The sequence below is a fragment of the Glycine soja genome, chromosome 14, assembly GCF_004193775.1.
Source record: "Glycine soja cultivar W05 chromosome 14, ASM419377v2, whole genome shotgun sequence".
NCBI classification, from domain to species: Eukaryota; Viridiplantae; Streptophyta; class Magnoliopsida; order Fabales; family Fabaceae; genus Glycine; species Glycine soja.
In genome coordinates, this window is record NC_041015.1 from 10,396,218 (window position 1) to 10,415,940 (window position 19,723).

The 19,723-nt window shown below is 31.7% G+C and overlaps 2 protein-coding genes across 2 annotated transcripts; both read left to right on the forward strand.

Annotated features, from left to right (window-relative positions):
- The first annotated feature begins 587 nt into the window (after positions 1–587).
- Positions 588–6,396, forward strand: LOC114385415 (probable protein phosphatase 2C 60). The gene is made up of 11 exons (XM_028345486.1): positions 588–795; positions 1,702–1,820; positions 2,120–2,183; positions 2,575–2,683; positions 2,988–3,141; positions 3,566–3,691; positions 3,796–3,919; positions 4,298–4,374; positions 4,570–4,622; positions 4,781–4,835; positions 5,995–6,396. The coding sequence occupies exons 2-11, from the start codon at positions 1,704–1,706 to the stop codon at positions 6,133–6,135; spliced, it is 1,020 nt and encodes a 339-aa protein (XP_028201287.1). The 5' UTR covers positions 588–795; positions 1,702–1,703; the 3' UTR covers positions 6,136–6,396.
- Positions 6,397–12,433: 6,037 nt separating this feature from the next.
- Positions 12,434–17,050, forward strand: LOC114384933 (aspartate--tRNA ligase 2, cytoplasmic-like). Its single transcript, XM_028344775.1, has 10 exons — positions 12,434–13,179; positions 13,669–13,779; positions 13,903–14,016; positions 14,220–14,510; positions 14,603–14,713; positions 14,888–14,941; positions 15,888–15,967; positions 16,051–16,166; positions 16,335–16,449; positions 16,588–17,050. The coding sequence occupies exons 1-10, from the start codon at positions 12,667–12,669 to the stop codon at positions 16,712–16,714; spliced, it is 1,632 nt and encodes a 543-aa protein (XP_028200576.1). The 5' UTR covers positions 12,434–12,666; the 3' UTR covers positions 16,715–17,050.
- Positions 17,051–19,723: the final 2,673 nt, after the last annotated feature.

The following is a 19,723-nucleotide window of genomic DNA, read 5'->3' on the forward strand; positions in this document are numbered from 1 at the left end:
TATAATTGCACCATTGAAATATTTTTTTATTATGTTATAAGTGTAAAATATTATTAACTTTATTAATGTCTTAGACCAAAATTCAACTTAAAAGTCTTGAATTCGAGTATTTAAGTATATAATTATATTAAATTTTTTAAATTTTTTTTATCATTCATAATATTTATATTTAATTTGAATATAATTATTTCTAGATACACGTGATTTAGATAAAAAATATTTTATCCAAAACTTTGACCGACCAATTATTTTTACTAAAAAAATATTCTTATTTTTTATTTTATAATTTAATCTTATTTAATAAATTTGAACTCACATTCACTTTCTTCTTCTAAAATATATTTAGCATCTAAAATTCTGTATAAAAAAAATACATTTTGAAGGATTATTCGATTGTTTGTGTTAGATGTTAATTTTTATTAACAAAATCTTCGCGAATTCAGACTTTTTTTTTTCATTCTCCATTTACCATCACGATAAACTTATATCTTCATACATTTATAAAACATCTAGTGGATGAACAGTGTCAAACAAATTCCGAGGCTCCAAACCAGAATAAGAAATTTCATTCTGTGCCACAAAGTCTTGGTCTTTTCTTTCTTTATAATAGTGGCTGTAGTAATTGTACCTGCTTCTGTGCTCTCTTCTTCATTCTCTTTCCTTTTAGCTAGTTACTATCCGTCCAAACTCCAAATTTAACTCATCGTTTTCTTCATACTTCTGACCTGCTAGTGCTACTCTTCAACTTTCTCACTATTCGTTTGTTCACACTTCTCAACAGTTTTAAAAAAGAAAGTAAGAAATTAAAAAGTTTTCCTCATGAATTGTTGCTTCTCGGATAGTTTTTTTCTATTTTTTTCTTTTCCCACTTTCAAGTTAGAATACCCAGAATTATGAGTTGTGAAATCTTATTATTCATTTAATGTTCATATGATCATCTGGGTCTTTCTTGATTATGGATTCTACCGTCTGTCGGTCTGTTGATTAATCTTGATGTTTATTATTTTCTATACATTTCTTAGCACAATTGAAGACATAACGAATTTCCAAAAAAAAAAAATTCTTCTTTTGGTCAATATTACGCATCATCTTTATTACCTATAGTTGGAATTCTGTTTGCTCTGTCTCTTAATATTTTATTTTGTGTTGAAATTCTTCGTTCTTCCTTGTGTTGCATGGTTTTAGATCATTCTGTATTCATTGTCAGCTTTCTTTTTTTAACCTCGTCACTGAGAAAAGGGAAAGAAAAAGTAAGAGTTTAGATGACTTCTTCTATGATTGGAGTCTTCTTCATAGTTCCATGCTTGAAAATATTCCCTCATCATTATCTTTCTTTCTTCGTTATTTTAGTATCTTTCTTCTGAAGTACTATTGCCATGTAATAGAATTGCAACTGTTACTTATGCTTCACTGTTTCCCCATTTAAGTGTGTCTTGCAGTTGACATTTTCTTTTACTCTTTCTACTTTCCTTTTGAAAACTGCATATTCTTAATTTTTAATTTACACATTAAGATTTGTGTTTGAGCATCATGGTATTACTTTTCTTTGTTTATGCAGCATTTAAAAATGCGTGGCATATTTGTAAGAGTTGTTACAAAATGATATCCAGATTTTCTTTTCAATTATTTGTTTTGGTAAAATTTTCTTTAATTTTCATGCTTAGAGTAAAATACTGATGCTTATTTGTTTTATTCAAATAGGAATGGGAACAACTCTCAGCACTCCCAAAACTGAAAAGTCTTCCGATGATGGTGAAAATGAGCATCTTAGATATGGTTTATCATCTATGCAAGGCTGGCGTGCAACAATGGAAGATGCAGTAAGTAACCACTAGAAAAGTTGCTAGTTTATTAAATTGATAATCTTGTGTGCAATGAATACCAAATTCTGTCCACATAGAAAAAAGAATTTAATTAGAATTTTTCCAGTTGCATTGGAAGGAATGGAATTTTTCACACCAGGATTTCTTTTTCCAATTTGTTGTAATATATATACCATTAGTTATGCTTTTAATTTAGTATTTTGCAATTTATTTTGACTTATTTGTGTTGCTTAGATTGCTGTTAGTTAAACCATTAATATGCTACTAAGTTTCTTCATTCTCTTTTCTTTTGCTAGCATGCTGCACATCTTGATCTGGATGCATCCACTTCCTTCTTTGGTGTTTATGATGGTCATGGAGGTAAGGTTTGAACAAGTTTAACTGTTTCGAAGAATGGCTGAGTGCCAGTCAGTTTTACAATTTTATTACAGGTGTCTTCCATACATGTTAAAATGACTTGCTGTTTCATTTATTTATATTCTCAGTTTTACAGCTTTGTTATTTTTGCTATTTCAATTTTCTCCCCCTCAATCCATATAATAAAAATTACGTAACTAGGATATGGTATATTCTTGAATGTTAGAGATACTTCAACAAATTTAGAAAAATATAATTGGTTTTTCTGCTATGCCTCTAAATTGTGTTTGTACTCAAGTTCTATATAGCATATCATGTTCCACTTTTTTCTTTTTCAACTTATCTTTGTTTGATTATGTGTTATGGATGCTCAATTTAACCCCAAAATTTTCAGGTAAAGTGGTTGCAAAGTTTTGTGCTAAGTATCTTCACCAGCAGGTGCTCAAGAATGAAGCATACATAGCTGGAGATATAGGAACCTCTCTTCAGGAATCATTTTTCAGGTTAGAACATAATTAATTACTAAAAGTGGTTCCTCTGTTATGTATTCCAGAATATAGTGCCGAAGCTGGTTTTATGTTTGCACTATCTAAAGTTTAGCATATGATTAGTTTATTGCACTTCATTAAGATTACAGAATTAAAGATCACATATGAAGTATGGCATTAAAATTGATATTATAGACAAAAAAGTGTTCACTTGTTCCTTATCCATTCATTGTTTTCTCCCACTGCCCAATCTGAAACACCAGATGAAAAAGAAATTAAAAAAATGAGTAATGAACTAGCATTTTGGTGATTATTGCAGAATGGACGAGATGATGCGTGGTCAAAGGGGGTGGAGGGAATTAGCAGTTTTGGGTGATAAGATAAACAAGTTTAATGGTAAGATAGAAGGGTTGATTTGGTCTCCACGAAGCAGAGATATTAAGGAGCAAGATGATGCTTGGGCTTTTGAGGAGGTAGATATGACATTTGAAGGATCCTTTAACTTTTCAACACCATAAGCTTTATGGGCTAATACTTGATCTGTTGGTACCTGGCATATGGATTTTTAAGTAAAGAAACAAGGTTTTAAATTGTGATTGTGGTTATGGTTCCATCACAATCCTTAATGTTGTGAGATATTCCGGACAAATGCGGCCACAATTACGGTCCCAATGCAGTCATGGGGGGCCCAAAAACCTTGGTGTTGTGGCTAAACTTGTGGTCACCGACCTTTTTTAAAAACCTTGTAAAGTATTGTGTCGATGGATTTAGAGTTGTGTTTCTCCAAATGTGTTGGTTTTGTGTGGGTGAAATTATAATTTTCTTTTCACCTCCATTTTTCTTTTCTAGTGTCTTTTTTTCGTTGTCACTCTGTAATGTGTTATGAATTGTAAGCAGGGTCCTCATTCTAATTTTGCTGGACCAACTTCAGGAAGCACTGCCTGTGTTGCAATTATTAGAAACAGCAAACTTTTTGTAGCTAATGCCGGTGATTCACGTTGTGTGATATGTAGGAAGGGTCAGGTAACTTCACGATATAAATTCTTGGATTTTCATCTTCAAAGTAACAGATCTTGTGTATAATTATTACAATAAATTTCTGACTATGGCCTATATCTACACTACAGGCGTATGATTTGTCTATAGATCATAAACCTGATATTGAGATTGAGAAGGAAAGAATCATAAAAGCTGGTGGGTTTATTCATGCCGGAAGAGTTAATGGGAGTTTAAGCCTTGCAAGAGCAATAGGTACTTACCTGCTGGCAAATGAGCTTTTATGAATGTTTACTTAAGCTTCCTATGGACCTCTGCGCAATCAGTCGGGCATATCTATGAATTTGTCAACATGATAAATTGATAATTAGGATAATCTAAAACAAAGGCAACTTTCTATTATTTTATTTTGTATGCTTTATTTTGTTTCTTACTTTCTTTACATGGCAAGAGGAGGTTCCTATGCTTATGAGTTGGTTTCAAATTGGACAATTGAAGATTTCATATATGTTTTCTGGATGCTAATTTCTTTGCGAAGATTTCATATGTTAATTTGGGATTTTTGGGAATGGTGTACATTGGACATGGTTTGTATTACATGGTCCCCATTCAATATGTTTCAATATTCCGCAGGTGACATGGAATTTAAGCAGAATAGGTTCCTTTCTGCTGAAAAGCAAATGGTGACAGCCAATCCAGACATCAATACTGTAAGTTTGTTCCTTACAAATCAGCTTACTTCACATGTGATACATAAAGTAGATCTACCACAGTTTCCCAGTTTCAATATGGAAGAATCAAAATAATTAAATGCTTGGTTAAGAGACTCGATTTTTACTACTACTGTAAGTTTTCACCTTTTGACTGATAGTTTTTTTTTTTTTTTTTTTTGCATTTTATGACAGGTTGAACTTTGTGATGAAGATGAATTTATAGTGCTGGCTTGTGATGGCATATGGTATGCTTCTTATGCTTTTATAAACCTATTTGAGTCCTTTGCATTAATTTACTGAAATTTTGTTAACACATTGGACCTTGCACTTTCTTTATTATTTCTCATGCCTTGAAAATTCTTGAGTGGTTGATTTATTTCCTTCTTATTGGCTCTTGTTTCAGGGATTGCTTGTCAAGCCAACAATTGGTAGATTTTGTACGTCAACAACTGCTCTTGGTGAGTTTTTAAGTTATAAAATTTTCCTAATAAGATGATGAACTGTTAAATTAATAATTTGCTGTCCATAGATTATGCTTTATGATGATATTTAATACAGGTCTTGGCACTGTCATGGAGAATAATTGTTGTTTGTAATTGTAATTAGTTGGAGAGAATTAGCTTTTTTTTTTTTCAAACTGGGGATAGAGTCATGTTCTGTGACATAATGCACTTTTCTACTTGCCGGGAGCCAATTACCTAATTTTTACTCAATGCTTTTAGGATTTTTTTTCTAGTACAAGTAATATCAGTAATGGGTTGTTACCTTTTTTGGATAGTCTGTGTTAAGGCCTAAAACCAGTCACTGGGTCCAAATAGGCAGCTGATGCATTATTTGTCACATGGGCCTAAGGTTTAGAAAGTCTACACAAGAAAAAATAGACGGAGAACCACGAGCTGGCAGTGAGAGAAGTAAAAAATGGGGGTGGTTTTGTGAGTTGCTGTTAACAGATCCGTTTCCTTTAAAAGTGAATAACTCACTTTGGGGTGGGAGCGGGGATACTAAATCTTTGTCAAAAAATGTAGGTTGAGTCCGGCAGAAGGGGTTAATCTCCCACAAATCAATTTTCAAATGTCTGTTAGAAGAAGTGTTTACATTTAATATCTGAATGACCATGTTTCGAATAGAATTGCTTCCAAATAAGAATACCGGTAGAAAACCAAAAAAGTTATCTTGGTCGTTGAAGAGAAAATATCAAGAACACATGCATAACAAATCATAATATGTTGAAAAATGAACTGTTACACATGCATAACAAATCATAATATGTTGAAAAATGAACTGTTAGATTTTTTCATCTACAACTGAAATTTTACTTTACTCTCTGAAGTGAGTTAGTCAAATCTGCGGTTATCATACAGGGCCATAGGCTGAGTGTACGTACTGGGGTATCTTTTCAACTCTCAATAGTGTTTTAGTTTTTAGCAAGATTTTGAGCTATCAACTAGTTTTTTAGCTACCTATGCCAATGCCAAACAGTGGAATAGACACCTACTGTATTTCTCTTATCTCTGAAATAGTACATGTACTTGGTTAATGATCCAAGTTATTATTTCAATGTGGTTTTGGCTGATCCATAAAACAGATGTTTTGACATGATACCATTTTATCTTACAGGAAAGTAAACTTTCTGCGGTTTGTGAAAGAGTACTAGATCGATGTTTGGCACCTACAATAACTGTTGGTGATGGATGTGATAACATGACCATGATTTTGGTGCAATTCAAAAAGCTGGCTCAAACAAGTGCACCAGCATAAGAGCTATTCTCTTCAAATGAACAAGCTACATCAGAATTAAGACTAGAGAGCAGTGGAAGTTAGTAAATTTTGAGCAGCAACACACTACACACATGTATTGTATAGTGTGGACCACTGCTTTCTTCTGCTTAGAATGAGTCTAGATGGTCATTTTCACTTCAAGTAACATTTATTTCCAAATTTATGTGTTTACTTTCACACCTAGAGTCTGTTTTCTTTGTTCAATAAGCGGCTCCAAATGTTAGTATCTATAGCTATTAGCAACAATCTGCAGGCATTTTGTGATGTTTAATTGCTTAGCTAGTTGCTATCAACTGCATGCAAGGATTTTGGTTCTAACTTAGAATGTTGTATATATGGTATATCTCATCAAGTGACCTTGTTATGTAGGCTGAAATTGATTTTTCATGGATTTAATTTTTTTGACCATCAAGAGAGGGGGTTGCATGAGTCCTTTTTTTTCTTCTAAATTAAAAAAAAAATTCGTATTTATTATTTTACTTAGAAATATGATCAAATATAGACAAGTCCAGTCCTTAAAAGCTCAATTTACTTTTAATAAAAAATATATTTTATAGTAACATATAATTGATAAAAACTTTTTTTAAAATGTAAACTATTTTTGAATAAATACATTATTTTTGACATTTTTGTGTATAAGTTAAAATATTTTCTCTTCCGTATAAATAAAATGGGGGTTGGATCTAGTGGAAAGGACTAGTGTCTCATAACCTCATGAATCAAGGTTTGAATCTCCATTGAAAGAGGTACTCACATTAGTGTATGTTGACATTGCCTTAAGGGGACATGTGTAAACAAAAAAAAAAAATCTCTTTCCTATGATATTAGTATTTTTTTATTACCAACTTATATAAATCATTAGTTAACCTACATACCAAATAATTTATTTTACTTACCATATTATGTTGATAACTATCATTATATATCATTATATAGTAATCGTTTCCTCTAAACACCTATGGGTGGGTTTGTTTAATTTTAAAAAATACAACTTTAAAATAAGTGTTTTTTTATATAAGTGTTTTTCCAAGAAGTAAATAGAACTTTTTCTATTAAAAGAAGCAAAAAAATAATTTTTTTAAGTAGAAACAGTTTAGACAATACATTAAAAAAATATAAAACTGCTTATTCTATTAAAATAAACGCTTATTTCAACAAATAAGTTTAAACAAATTTACCAATATTTTTGAATTGCCTATAAATGAACTTCTGATGTAATCTTTTTATAAATCAAGTTTGGTGCATGTGTATGTGTTTCAACTTAATTTTGAAAAATAATTGTTTTAATAAAATTTAATTTCTCTTAAAAAACAAATTTTCATTTAAAAAAGGTGATAGAAAAGTAATTATATTTTAAAATTAAAGTAAATAAAATATGAAGACAATTATTTAAACATGTGTTTTTATTTAAAAACTAGTTTTTATACCCGTGTCATGTATGCGGCATTATTTTGGTTATTGTTATGCATACAATTCAATAAAATATAAATAAATTTTAATTTTTGAATATATCTACAAAATTATAATATATTTAAATTATTAAACAATATGTACTTAAACAATATTCCTTGTAGTAATTATTTTATCTTAAAATTGTAATAAATTATGCATCAAGCCTATGCTTTTATAAATTTATAAAGTTGTAGTTGCAATAATATACTTTTTTTTTAAATGACAAAACAATTTAAAAAAACTTAGTTGAAAATATTCTTGCCCAAATTTGTAAGATAATATAAAATTTTATAATAAATCAGGCATCAAGTATATGCTTTTATAAATTTTCTTGTTTAATCTCATATTAGATAGAATAACATATTCAATAAATTAGTTAAGTCTCATGTTAGTAAGCAAAAACAATTCTATTTTTATTCAAAGTACAATAAAATAAATTAAAAAATAATTTTACCCTAATAAATTAATTCTTGATGTAGTTTTAGATAAATTGTTCGTTCCATGAGTTAAGTGTAAATTTTTCTACATGATTTAATAAAAAAATGTTCATATCAAGATGACTTAAAAATTTAGTTTTTCATTAGATTAAAAATATATAAAATTATAATTGTAATAGAAAATACTTTTTAAAAGGCAAACCGATTTAATATCTTAATTAAAAATATCAAATTGGTTTTAAAACCAGTTCGGTTCACTTAATAATCAAATTATTTTTTTCTAAAATCCAAATAGTTTTTTTAAAGAAAGAAACAATTCGATTCTTAAAACCAGTTTAAAACTGGTTCAAAACTAATTCAGTTCCCAAATCAATTTTTAAAACAAGTTCGGTTAAAATCAGTTCGGTCCCAAACTGTTTTATGAACCGATTCTCAAATTTAGTTTAAAAACCAACCCGGTTAAATCAATTTAGAACTAGTTGGATTTGGTGTTTTTCCCAAACCAGTTTTTGCACACCCCTAATAATTGTAGGGATGTGTACTCGTGAGCTATTGAGGGATGTGAACCTTTGTTCTAAGATACCCTTGCGGTAAATGTCTGATCAATTTAATCTATAAACTTAGTTATTGCCTTTAAAATTGAAGAGAAAAAATATTTTAAGTTTTATCTCCTTTGAATTTGATATTTTTTTATAAGGTTGATAGCTAAATGTTCACTGAAAATTATAATTACAGGGGTGTTTCTAAGAAGAAATTGCAAGAAGAAAAGCAGAAGTGAGACATACTTCTTCTAGATGAAGTTCGGTATGAAACATTCTAAGCTCTCATTTTCATGTTATGTCCTCTTCTATTGAATAATTCTATGACCAATGCTTTCTGATTTCAGATTTTTGAGACAACAACATACATATTTAACAAAATTACAAGCTGCTAAGGTTGAACCAGAACTTGGTCCTAGCCAAAATGCAGATATTCATGATGTGCCCATTGAAAAGGAGAGGAATTGCTTTTCCAGTGAGTTATTGACTTTGCTTAAAACCCCAACTTATAGTTTTACATATGAACAAAAATAAGACGAGTGTTAACACATTTTTTAACAGTCATTCTTTACTATTAGTTAAAAATTTATTGAAATCTACAAAATTATGAGTAAAATTTGTTAAATAAGAAGTGACACTAACAAAATTGTGTTTTCTAATAAAATTTTAGTTAATAAATTAGAGAGTGTGTTGCTAACATTTTTCTATAGTAACCAAACTAATTTTGATCTTGAACCAAGAATAAAACTATGTTCAAATTTACATGAAAATTAAAATTGGAGTCAAATTCTTTATTGCAGATTAGCATGCATCAAGAAAGCAATGGGAGGGAAGAGCTAGAGGGAAATACACTGCCAATTACTGATAAGCCTCTGAACTTGTCAAACACTGAAAAGAAAAGTGGAAAGAAGAAAGTGTCATGGAATGATAATGTAGTTGTGATTGTACTATAGAATGTTGGCTAAGGAAACAACTAAATGTTGACTATGGAAAATTTTATTTGCTACATCATCCCGTTCACTGTTGGATGAAGTTGTAGAAGCTGATTCTGATACTAGGAAAACCTTCCACACTTAATTAGGAGCTAGGAAACAAAGAAACAAAGAAACAATTAAAAAGTATTTAAAGAGTATTAGATACTAAGTATCCAAAGTGGATAAGTATGTGAAACAATTATGGTATCACATGGCCGCATATTTTAAACTATGTATACTAGTTATAGTTGATTACTTGATTATTGCTGAGGCTTGAAATTGTTTGGGAACTCTGAATTAAGTAATGAAATAGATCTATTTTCTTTAGTCTTTACACACCCAAAGCTTGGTATATGACCTTTGCTAGCACATTTTGTTTATGAAATGGCTAAAAACCAAGATAATTCATGTGCAGTTTTGCTGAATTTTATGTGGATTTTTTGCAGAAAAGTTTTGATGTAATCTTATTCTCTGTATATATTAAAAAGTAAATCTTTTGGCTACATAACTTAGTCCCTTTCCCTTACGACTTTAAAATACAATTTGGTTGGTCGTGGGAACACAACCTTGAAGAAGCTTGCCTCTTTCCCTTAAAGTACCACAGCACCAAGCAACACTTGCACCTGCAAGCCAAAGGGTTGCAAAGCTTTTCAGCACAAAATGTGCATCTGGTTCCTCTGTTGGACTTTTACTCTTCAAAAAGAAGCAAATAATGTGCATAACAAATGTGCACCAGATTCCTCTCTTGATCGACCGTGATGCTTGTTGGATCTTTTTCTATAACATTGTAAGACACAACTTGAGCTTTGATATATCAAATTGTAGAGACAAAAGGTAATGGAAATGGTGGTTGTATATTATTTTGGGAGGTGTATCCACCTTGAGTGATAAGAGATAAAAAAAAAAGGGATAAAAAACAAAATGAAATGTAATAAAAGATGTTATGAGAAAAGAAGAGAAAAATAAAAAGAAAGAAAATGAGATTATTGTAAAATTGTATGTAAATATTTAGTGGTAGATCTAGAATTTTTTCTTAAATAAGAAATAATTTATAATATTTTAAAAAAAACACAAGTTTTCACAAAAACACATAATAATATATGCTACAAGAAATTCAAAATACTTAAACTTCTACAATTATAATTGTCTTATATGTATTTTCATACCTTAAAAATATTTTATGATTTTTTATTGTCAATACTATAACAAATTAAAAGGATAAAGTAATAAAATTAATATCAAATTATTCTCTTTTTTATGGGAGCAATGTCAATTTTTTACGAGGGAGCGTGGTCAACTGATGCTGTGGTGGAAAGGGGTAATTTCAGAAAGAAAAAGAAAATTTAAAACGTTGACAAATGACAAATTTTAATTGAGTCGCAGGTTTTTTCGTTCTCTTGGATATCGGAGGATGTAGCAAAGCTCTACATTGAATGAAAAATGTAACATATTTTAGACATGTTAAAATCATGTTATTCATTTGATGTAGTAAGAGGTATAACTTTAAATGAAATTAGGTGTTTATTTCTTATATAATACATATTTACACTTTGAATACTTGGATATAAGGATAACTTATTTATTATTTCACTCCAAGATGGCAAGACCCATAAAATATCAGGATTGACCATGGTCATCAGTCATCTTCCTTATGTACATAAGTAATCATTTCCAACAATTGTTGGAAGGCTAGTGCACGACTGTAATTTTTTTTTTATTTATGATAATGATGATGGCGGTGGAAGCCTTATATTGATGAAGTTAAAAAAAATAGTGATAAACAGCATTTTACATTAATAAGGATAATATAAAGACTAAAATTCAATAAGTACTTGATTAAGTGTTATTAAGTTTGGATCCTTAAGTAGGTGATTAGGAGGTTGGATCATGATTGATGCAAATGAAAAAATCCATATGGGGAGTGGGCAATTCACCTAATATGAGTGCTAGAAAATTTCCTAGAATTCATTAAGTAATACTATCATATATAAGGATTAATTTGTTAATAAGGACTAAAATGTTTTTTATCTTTATGAAATTTACAAATTTCAAATTGAGTCTTGTAATTTTTTTATTTTTATTTTTCATTATCATATAATTATAACATGTTATTTTTTTATCTGGAGTAAGATTTGATTGTATTTGAATTTATGATGATATTTTATATTGATGTAAATATAATATTTTTTTATATCAGTTTATATATGTATATGTAATTGATGTAAAAAATTACTTAATTTTATAAAAACAAAATATATATTTAAACATTTTAAATATTTATTATGTGTATGATACACCACACAAACTTACACAGGATGAAAACATTAATTATAATAATTGTTATAATAAAACAAGTAAAAGTAAACTCGGTACAAACTTGTTAAGTTTTTTATGTATAAAAAGATTCACAATAACTTACATACACGGCTTATTTAATTGAGTTATAGACCCGCTTATACGTGACTTGTATTACTAGTTGTAAAAGCATAATGTTAAAAATTCAATCAAACCAACTAAACCAATTAAAAATAAATGGTTTGGTCGATTTTGAATCTCTTGTTGAATGAGTTATATCATCCACACAATATGACCTAGCCGGTTGATTCTATGGTTGAATGGATAAATCAATCATTGGTTTATTTGAACAAGTTGAACTAGTATTGTTATTTTTAAAAAAATGCAAAATCAATGAAAATAAAAAATGATACACCTAAGAATCTAAAAATTATTTAGAGAATCAACTTACCACCAAACCATTATAATTAATCAATAATTTTTAAACACAATTAATCCACTAATCCCAACCGGTCTGTTTTTCTAAAAGTATGTGTAGAAAGTATAATCCTAGGGGCCAATACCATTGGATGTGCATTATCGTTTTCTATTGTCAACACATTGCCGTGTGCCTAATCCGAGTCCGAGCATTCAAATTGGATTCCATTTCGTACCATAAATTATGCTCATTTCTTAATAATCCCGTGCTAAAAAAGAAAAATTTAACCCTAGCAATTTTCTCTCATTGTCTAAATATTTAAATCACTCTACTCTAGAAGACACACCATCCGCAAAGAAACCTCTCCCAAAACCCACACACCCACTTCCAAAACGATGTCGTCTTCGGAGTTCCAAGACCCCGCCGCCGCCGCATCATCGGAGGCCCAAGTCAGCAAAAAGGCGGCTAAGAAGGAGGCCGCGAAGCTGGAGAAGCTCCGCCGCCGCCAGGAAATCGCCACCGCATCCGCCGCCACGGCCAACCTCTCCGTCGACGAGGAGGACCCTCTCGGCGGAAACTATGGCGACGTGCCGCTGGTGGAGCTGCAGTCTAAGACGCCGGCAGACGTCGGCGAGTGGACGCGAGTGGAGGCGCTCGGCGGCGCGCTGGAGAACAGGTCAGTGCTGATTCGCGGGAGGGCGCAGGCGATTCGCCCCGTCGGGAAGAAGATGGCGTTTTTGGTCATCAGAGAGAATGGCTTCACCGTTCAATGCTTGGTGCAGGCGCAGGCCGATACGGTGAGCCCGCAGATGGTGAAGTTCGCCGCTGCACTCAGCCGCGAGTCCATCGTCGATGTCGAAGGCGTTGTTTCGATCCCCTCCGCTCCCATCAAAGGCGCCACACAACAGGTTCGTTCGTTTTTAGTTAGGGTTTGTGAATTTTGTTATCAGGTTATGGTTACTCTTCGATGCAATGCTCAACGTAGTAGCCGTCATACATATTTTGATGAAACACTTTCTAAAAAATATATATATTGCCAGTTGGAAATTCTATGAAAATTGAATAGTGTTTTTCAGTGAATAATATTATAATGATTTATTTGAAGATTTGGTAGGTTGAAGATTAGTGATTGAATTTGAAGTTTGTGATTGCCAGTAGAAATGCAGTTTATACAGATTTTGATGACACTTTTTTTTTATAAAAAAGATGCGTTGCCAATTAGAAATGCTGTAAAAACTAAAAATATTGAAATAGTGTTTTGTTTGAATAATAGTATATGATTTACTTGAAGATACGTGTTTGCATGCTTGTTTATTTTATTTTGGTTGGTTGAAGATTAGTGATTGAATTTGGAGTTTGTGATTTTTTTGTTGAGTGGGTTTGGTTTGTTCTTGTAGGTGGAAATTCAAGTGAGGAAGTTGTATTGTGTCAGTAGGGCTGTACCTACTCTGCCTATTAATCTTGAGGATGCTGCTCGAAGTGAAGTTGAAATCGAGACGGCTCTTCAGGTATTTTGAGTAAAGATGTTTGGGTGGTTGTTTGTTTGATGTATCCTGTTTGTTTGAGGAATTCACTGTTATTATTTTGATCTTGCTTTATGTGCTTGTTAATGGGAGTTTTAATGGGTGCAGGCTGGTGAGCAACTTGTTCGTGTTAATCAGGATACACGTCTGAACTTTAGGGTGCTTGATGTGCGAACGCCAGCTAATCAAGGGATTTTCCGCATTCAGTCTCAAGTTGGAAATGTAAAGCATATTATCTTTGATGCTATTTTGATGAGTTTAATTATTTACTTTTTAATCACTTTGGCACCAGTTGGGGTTGCTTCAAATTTAAGTTTATTGATATAAGTGCTTACTGATTACTGAGACACTTGCATAAGAAATGCATTTGCAGTTAGATTCTGAGTCAAATGCTTTGTTTAACTTTCCATTGTTTTGTTGGGCAGGCGTTTAGACAATTCTTATTATCTGAAGGTTTTTGTGAAATCCACACTCCAAAGTTGATAGCTGGATCTAGTGAGGGAGGAGCTGCTGTTTTTAGACTGGACTACAAAGGTCAACCTGCATGCCTGGCCCAGTCACCTCAGCTTCACAAGCAAATGTCTATTTGTGGAGATTTTGGCCGTGTTTTTGAGATTGGTCCTGTGTTTAGAGCAGAAGATTCCTACACTCACAGGCATCTGTGTGAGTTTACAGGTCTTGATGTTGAAATGGAGATTAAGAAGCATTACTTTGAGGTATATTTAGCATGTAGGAAAATGTTATGTGTTTGCATTTAAAACTATTGAGAGATAAAAATGATTTACTGATGATTTGAGTTTTTGGGCAGGTTATGGATATAGTCGATAGACTGTTTGTCGCAATGTTTGACAGTTTGAACCAGAATTGTAAGAAGGATCTGGAAGCTGTCGGGTCTCAGTATCCATTTGAACCTTTGAAGGTGGTTATTTTGTGTCACCTTAATTATCTTATGTAGTGGATTTGTTATGGTATCTGCTGTATATTGTTTTACTTGATTTGTTATGTAGTGTGTAACTAATATGAGATGCAAATGAATATGTGAGTTACATATTCTTCTTGTTTCTGATTTGACAATAGCCATGTTAATGTGCAGTATCTGCGGAAGACACTACGGCTTACATATGAAGAAGGGATTCAGATGCTCAAGGTATGGATAAAATTTCTCAACTAACTAACTTGCAAGTGGTGGATAAAAAAAGGAGATATGATGATGATGATGATGATGATGTGGGAATCTTACATCTTTATTTTATTGCCTGTTTCATAACACTTGAGAGAAGAAGGGGATGTGTGTTTAAAGCGCTGATGGGAGTGTCCCTTGCACATTTTAATCTATAGATTAGCATGCAAACAATTCTCAACAATCATGCATGTTAATATATGAAAATTAAAAATAATGTATGTCATAAATTCTGAAATTATATTATAAATGTCAAAGAAAAAGGTAAAATGATAGACATCAACGAAAACAAAATGGGATAGATAGAATAATAAAACCAAGAGGGGAAGGAAGTTTTACAAAAAAATCAGGTCCTCTATCATGAAAAGTAAAAGATTTATTGGTGATTACAACTAAGTAATATTCTTTTGCAATTCAAAATATCAACCAAAAAACCCAATAATTTGCTGGATAATTAACTATAGTAAATTAAAAAAAGGTTGTTATAAAATCTGTATGCAGACGAACATTTTGTCAAGTGTTGGATCTTTTGGTCTTGGGAAGTACTCTTTTGCTTTCCTTCAGTTATCTTGAAATGTTGGTCCTAGGAAGCACTTTATGTTGGATTTCCCCTTTACCTATCTCTAGCCATTTTGACACCATTGCGTCACCGATGAATTTTCATGAAGCATAGTTAAAACTGTGTTCATATATAAAAGCTAAGACATATTTGTTTTCATCCAATTAGAGTCTGAGAACAGATAATAGTAACCAGGAACGACCCTAATATAAACTGAAATAGTTGAGCGTGTTTTTTTTTTCCCTCTGTTGAACGGACTTTCAACGGGTATCCAAACAGGCACTAAAACTATAGGATAGTAAGAATTTACAGCATGCATGTTTTGCAACTAGTAACGATTTTTTGGCTTTGCAGGATGTTGGAGTAGAAATTGAACCTTATGGTGACTTGAATACTGAAGCGGAAAGGAAATTGGGTCAGCTAGTCTCAGAGAAGTAATTCCTCATCCTTTTACCACTAAATATTGTCTTTTGTTGTGAGCTGTTATTTAAGCTAAGTTTGATGTTATTGTATTTAGATATGGCACAGAGTTCTATATCCTTCACCGGTACCCTTTGGCTGTAAGGCCATTCTATACAATGCCTTGCTACGACAATCCTGCATACAGCAACTCGTTTGATGTCTTTATTCGAGGTTTGCAACAAGTTATTTTCTCATACAATGCGTTGTTATGACAATATGGTCCAATTGACTCAGAATGTCTGGTTTAACTGTCATCTTTGAATATATATGTATTTCCTAGAAGGTTGTGGTTTCTGTTCCGGTTCTTATTTGAACTTCTGTGGGTTCCTTGTCCCTTAGGTGAGGAGATAATTTCAGGAGCTCAGCGTGTTCATGTGCCAGAATTTTTGGAACAACGTGCAGCAGCTTGTGGCATCGATGTCAAAACAATATCTACATACATTGATTCTTTCAGGTATTGTTTTTTCCTCTTCCTCTCTAGCTTATATTTTGTGTTTATGCCTCTTCTTCCTACTTGGCTCAGGCAATTAACTTTTTTTTATGTAAAAAAATGTCTGTCAAAAACTAATTGCTTGATATTGATCATTTCCAGATATGGGGCACCACCACATGGTGGCTTTGGAGTAGGGTTGGAGCGTGTAGTGATGCTCTTCTGTGGCCTGAATAACATTCGCAAAACATCACTCTTTCCTCGTGACCCACTTAGGATTGCGCCATGATAAAATCATATCCCAACAGTTAATTGCTCAAATATTTAGCCTTTACAATTTTTTTATGTTGAATCCTGAAAACATTATTTAAATTCCTAGCCTTGGAGCTTATACCCACCGTGATAAAAAAAATGTTTTGACTTGATGTATTGCCACTGTGTATTCGATTGACCCACTTTTAGAAAGTCCGTCTTTCTCCTCTTCATCAGAAACCAGGTGAAACAATGATGACTTTGATCCCATGAACATATTTCAGCTTGAGATTTGGAACTGGGAATGACTTAATTTTTACTTTTGCATACATGCATTCATGTATGCATTCAAATCAAGTAGCATTTTGTTAAACAAGTTATGTAAAGTATTATTATTACTATATATTAAGTAAAAAATAATTTCATATTAAGTATAACATTGAATTTTACGTTGACTATCGATGGTCTAACACAATCCTCTTAACTCGGGCTTGAGACCAGCTATGAAAAGACATAGGCAAGTTTATCAAGTAAAATATAGTTAATTTATAGTAATTTAATGTTTTTTTACTGCATTAAATTATAGTAATTTAATGTTATATGTTTAATTTTTATTTAATTTCTCTTCAATCAAATTACCTATTTTTCTCTCCCTCTGTTTCCTTATTTCCTACTAATCATTGGTTACTTGGCATGCTTTTGGTCCATTTTGAGTTTCCCTTATTGCCAACTAAAATTGTAGTAAGTTCAGTCTAATTTGTTTTTTCTTTTTTCTGATATGATTAGCTACTTAACTTTCTTGAATGTGGTGATTTTTTAGTGTAAAGTTTTTCTTCGTGAAGTTGTGAAATTTGGAAAATGGATGCAGGCGATTTTCATTGATTTTGGTTCTAGCCTTCGAGGGTAGGGACATAAAATTTAGTAAAAATAAAATGCTAAAGAAGGATTACGTTGACTTTCCTACGTGGTGAGAAAATGAATTATGTGCAGAGGAAGTTACAGCTCACATCTATTAATTATTAATCAATAAAAATAATCTTCTTTTATCTTTTATATTATAATTTGAAGAGTTGAAGTTTTTTATTTAGACATTTTTAATATTTTTTTATCATTTATAAAAGTAGCATTTTACACATTAGTTTCACAACTAACTAAAAAATATTTATATCAATAAAAATATTTATTTGTTTTATAAAATTTAACTATATAAAAAATAAATATACATAAATAATAAAATATTTAAGATAAATCCACGTTTACTTTCATCTTATTTCTACTTTTTTTTTTCAATTTCTCTTTTCATTCTGTGACATTAGTTAGTCATTATATTTATCAATTTTTTCTTTTTGTCTCTTTTCTTTTCAACCACCAAAAATAGAGTGCACCATTATAATAACTCATTAAAATAATAGTAATAATAAAAGGGGAAGCTCGATCAATAGCTTGAGGTGGAAGCATTGAAATCAATATAAATGAACGTTGGGGTTTGAGACAATGTCATCATCCATCCTTGGCTCCTAACAACTTTGCATTTCAGTCCATGGCATCATACATGCAGAAAAACCTCTCTTCCTCTTTTCCCTCAGCATCATCATCATGGTTTGAGGTGTATGCAGCCTTCTCCACATTCATGATGCTGCTAAGAACAGCACTCAATAATCTCATACCTCACCAAATTCGATCCTTTATTGTCTCAAAGCTGAAGAGTTTCTTCTCAGACAGACAATTGCAACACAACCATGAGGTTTCACTTCAGATCAACCAGTTTTGGGATCGCCAAACCAACCAAGTCCCAAGCTGCCCAAGACTATCTCCCTGCTAGGATAACACACTGTTACAAATCCCTCAAAGTTGGCAAACTAATGCAGCAGAAGAACATTGTAGTGGCCTTGGATGGAAAGCAAGAGGTGGTGGATCAATTTGAAGACATCAAACTCAGGTACCAAAAATTAATAAATTATGAATAAACCACCATTTTGGTGCCTGGGAATGTATAACGATGTCACGTTAATCCTTGAAATTTAGGAATTTTTAAATAAGTTTATGAAATTTCTGACGTTTTAATTAAGTCTTTGAACTTAACTGTCATTTTAGTTTCTAAACATGTTAATATTATCACTTAAGTCTTATTTTTTTAAAAAAATTTAGACTAATGTCGTTGATAAATTATACTTTTAGAGACTTAGATTTCCATTGTTTCAAGGACTAATATGACAACATTATATATTTTTAGGGTTATGGGGGTAACTGTAATGTGTAAGAGAGGTGTTAGTGTAGTATTTTTTTTCAAACAATTAAGGAGTTAGTGCTGATAGATTGAAAAAATAAGACAGTTTTGTGCAATTTCACAAAACTTAAAAGGAGCGTGAATATAAGTTACTCTATTAAAAATTTATATGTGAAAAACTTCAACTCTTAAAATTATATAGTATTTATAACATAGATGCAGATTTTTATATAATTATTATTGATGAATAGAAGATTTGAGTTTGGGTCACTGAAACTTCCTCTGCACTAATTTCATTTTCTCACATGTCCCCATCTCCACAAGTAGGAAAGTCAACATATAATCATTATTTAGTATCTTTTTGGACTAAATTTTACTTCCCAACCCTTGAACCATAATCAATATCTTTTTTTAAAAAATTAGATAAGATTACTCTACTTCTATCACTAATTTTAATTTTGAATTCTTAGGTGGAAGCTTGTTGAAAGTTCCAAAGAGGATTCTGATCATCCAAAATCAAGTGAGAAGCACTCACTTACACTAACCTTCGATGAGAAGCATAGAGAAAAAGTAATGAACAAGTACATTCCACACATTCTAAGCACTTACCATGCCATGCAAGCAGCAAAAAGAACTATCAAAATCCATTCCACAGGGGGCAGTAGGCACTGTTGGCAGAAAACCAAGTTAACACATCCAGCCTGTTAAGCTCTAGTATTATATTCATGTCCCGTCTTATTACAATTGATGAATATTTATAATGAAAATGGAATAACAGAATTTGGAATTCTGTGGTGATAAGGTCCTAACGGAAAGGTG

Bases quoted from the DNA above. Each gene is read 5' to 3' on its own strand.
- LOC114385415 (XM_028345486.1), top strand. From the start codon at position 1,704: ATGGGAACAACTCTCAGCACTCCCAAAACTGAAAAGTCTTCCGATGAT. The intron at 2,684-2,987 runs GTTAGAACATAA...TGATTATTGCAG, and splicing joins CTTCAGGAATCATTTTTCAG to AATGGACGAGATGATGCGTG. The intron at 3,142-3,565 runs GTAGATATGACA...AATTGTAAGCAG, and splicing joins ATGCTTGGGCTTTTGAGGAG to GGTCCTCATTCTAATTTTGC.
- LOC114384933 (XM_028344775.1), top strand. From the start codon at position 12,667: ATGTCGTCTTCGGAGTTCCAAGACCCCGCCGCCGCCGCATCATCGGAG. The intron at 14,714-14,887 runs GTGGTTATTTTG...GTTAATGTGCAG, and splicing joins ATCCATTTGAACCTTTGAAG to TATCTGCGGAAGACACTACG. The intron at 14,942-15,887 runs GTATGGATAAAA...TTGGCTTTGCAG, and splicing joins AAGGGATTCAGATGCTCAAG to GATGTTGGAGTAGAAATTGA.